Raw genomic sequence first — 1,512 nt, 5'->3', positions numbered from 1 at the left:
ATATAATATAATGTATATACATACATATAAGTGTATACATATATAATATATAACTTAATTATTGTATATATTAATATTACAGATAAAAGTAAAAGAAAGTTATTAGAGTGGAAAGTGGAGCGAGACAAATCATCGTCGTATTCTTCTACGAGTTCGCAGAAAGGTAAGTCGATGCGATATAATACGATTGTTACGCTGTTAATTATTTTTGTCAATAAAATATTGCTAATTATTTGATTAAGTAAAAAACATTTTGATTTAAAAATAATCAATATTGCGTAACAATCATTGTGTGTGTGTGTGTGTGTGTGTGTGTGTGTGTGTGTGTGTGTGTGTGTGTACATATATAATATACGTATACAACTTAATTATTGTACATATTAATATTACAGATGAAAATAAAAAAAAGTTATTAGAGTGGAAAGTGGAGCGAGAGAAAAAAAAGAAGCAGCAAGAATCGCAGAAAAAGCCTCCTTTTATCGTCGGAATTGTTCGTCATAATTTTTATTCTCCGGTAACGACTACTAACAATTCAGTTATGATTACAAAAAAGAAAACAATTGTACAAGCGCAGAAGAAATCTAGTAATCAAAAGGGGATTACAAAAGCCACAGAGAAGAGAAGAGCGAATATCGAGAAACAGAAAGCGGCTAAAATTTTGAACGCGGAGAAGGCTCCTGCAAATGATGATTGTATCGATATCAATAAGCGGAAATCATTTGCTCCACTTAATCACAAGTTTAATCCTCCCGCTGAACTCCCTATCGTCCGTGTATCCTTATTTGGAGAAGTGTGCGTAGAAGATAATCTCACAAATGAAAATAATATGTCCGCACGCGATAATTCAACAAAGAATGCCATTCCAGTTAGTATAATTTTACAACAATTACTATATATATATATATCATTTTCAGCATTGTTTAAATATAGTGGATTAAATGAAGAAGATATCGAATTTTCTGCGCAATTTTCTCTTTCTTTCTTTGTTGTCGCATAAAAATCATCGTGATAAAAATCTTGATTTTATTGATTTGCAAGTGTTACATCAAAAACTCTGATAAACCAAAAAATTAAATTTTTTGTGATAACAGTAAATAAATTCGACAAAAAAATTAATGTTAAACAACATGAAAATTTTACCATTAGAAATATCTTTATATATTGTCTCGAAAACAAGAAAGAAATGTATGCAAAAAATCTAACATCTTCATTTAATCTAGATTATTTGAAAAATCTGAAGAGTCGAGGCAAAGTTTAAGAAGAAGATCATCGGCACGTGATGCTGGCAATAACCTCACCTTAAAAAAACAGTCGGATTTGGAAATTAGTCAAAATTCGCAAGTTTTATTACAGAAGATAGATAGTTTCGAACTTGAAAGACTAAAAGTTCCTGAGATAAGCGAGCATAATCTTATTGAAAGAAGAACAGATAATACAACTGATAGTTCTGTTGCTAGTTCTTTCTCTACTCTGATCGCAAAGACAATGGAAGATCAAAATGAGACGCTTAAA

General features: G+C 30.4%; 1 protein-coding gene across 1 annotated transcript in view; it reads left to right on the top strand.

Annotated features, from left to right (window-relative positions):
- LOC115239198 (translation initiation factor IF-2-like) overlaps positions 1 to 1,058 on the top strand; it is a 1,835-nt gene extending 777 nt beyond the window's left edge. Inside the window, exons 2-3 of the mRNA XM_029813578.1 lie at positions 83 to 163; positions 393 to 1,058. Coding sequence (XP_029669438.1) covers positions 83 to 163; positions 393 to 997 — 686 coding nt within the window. The 3' untranslated portion in view covers positions 998 to 1,058. The remainder of the gene's footprint in view (positions 1 to 82; positions 164 to 392) is intronic.
- Positions 1,059 to 1,512: the final 454 nt, after the last annotated feature.

The sequence above is a fragment of the Formica exsecta genome, unplaced genomic scaffold (assembly GCF_003651465.1).
Source record: "Formica exsecta isolate Colony F162 unplaced genomic scaffold, ASM365146v1 scaffold365, whole genome shotgun sequence".
NCBI classification, from domain to species: domain Eukaryota; kingdom Metazoa; phylum Arthropoda; class Insecta; order Hymenoptera; family Formicidae; genus Formica; species Formica exsecta.
Note: the sequence above shows the minus strand (reverse complement) of the source record. Positions and strands in the feature narration are given on the sequence as shown.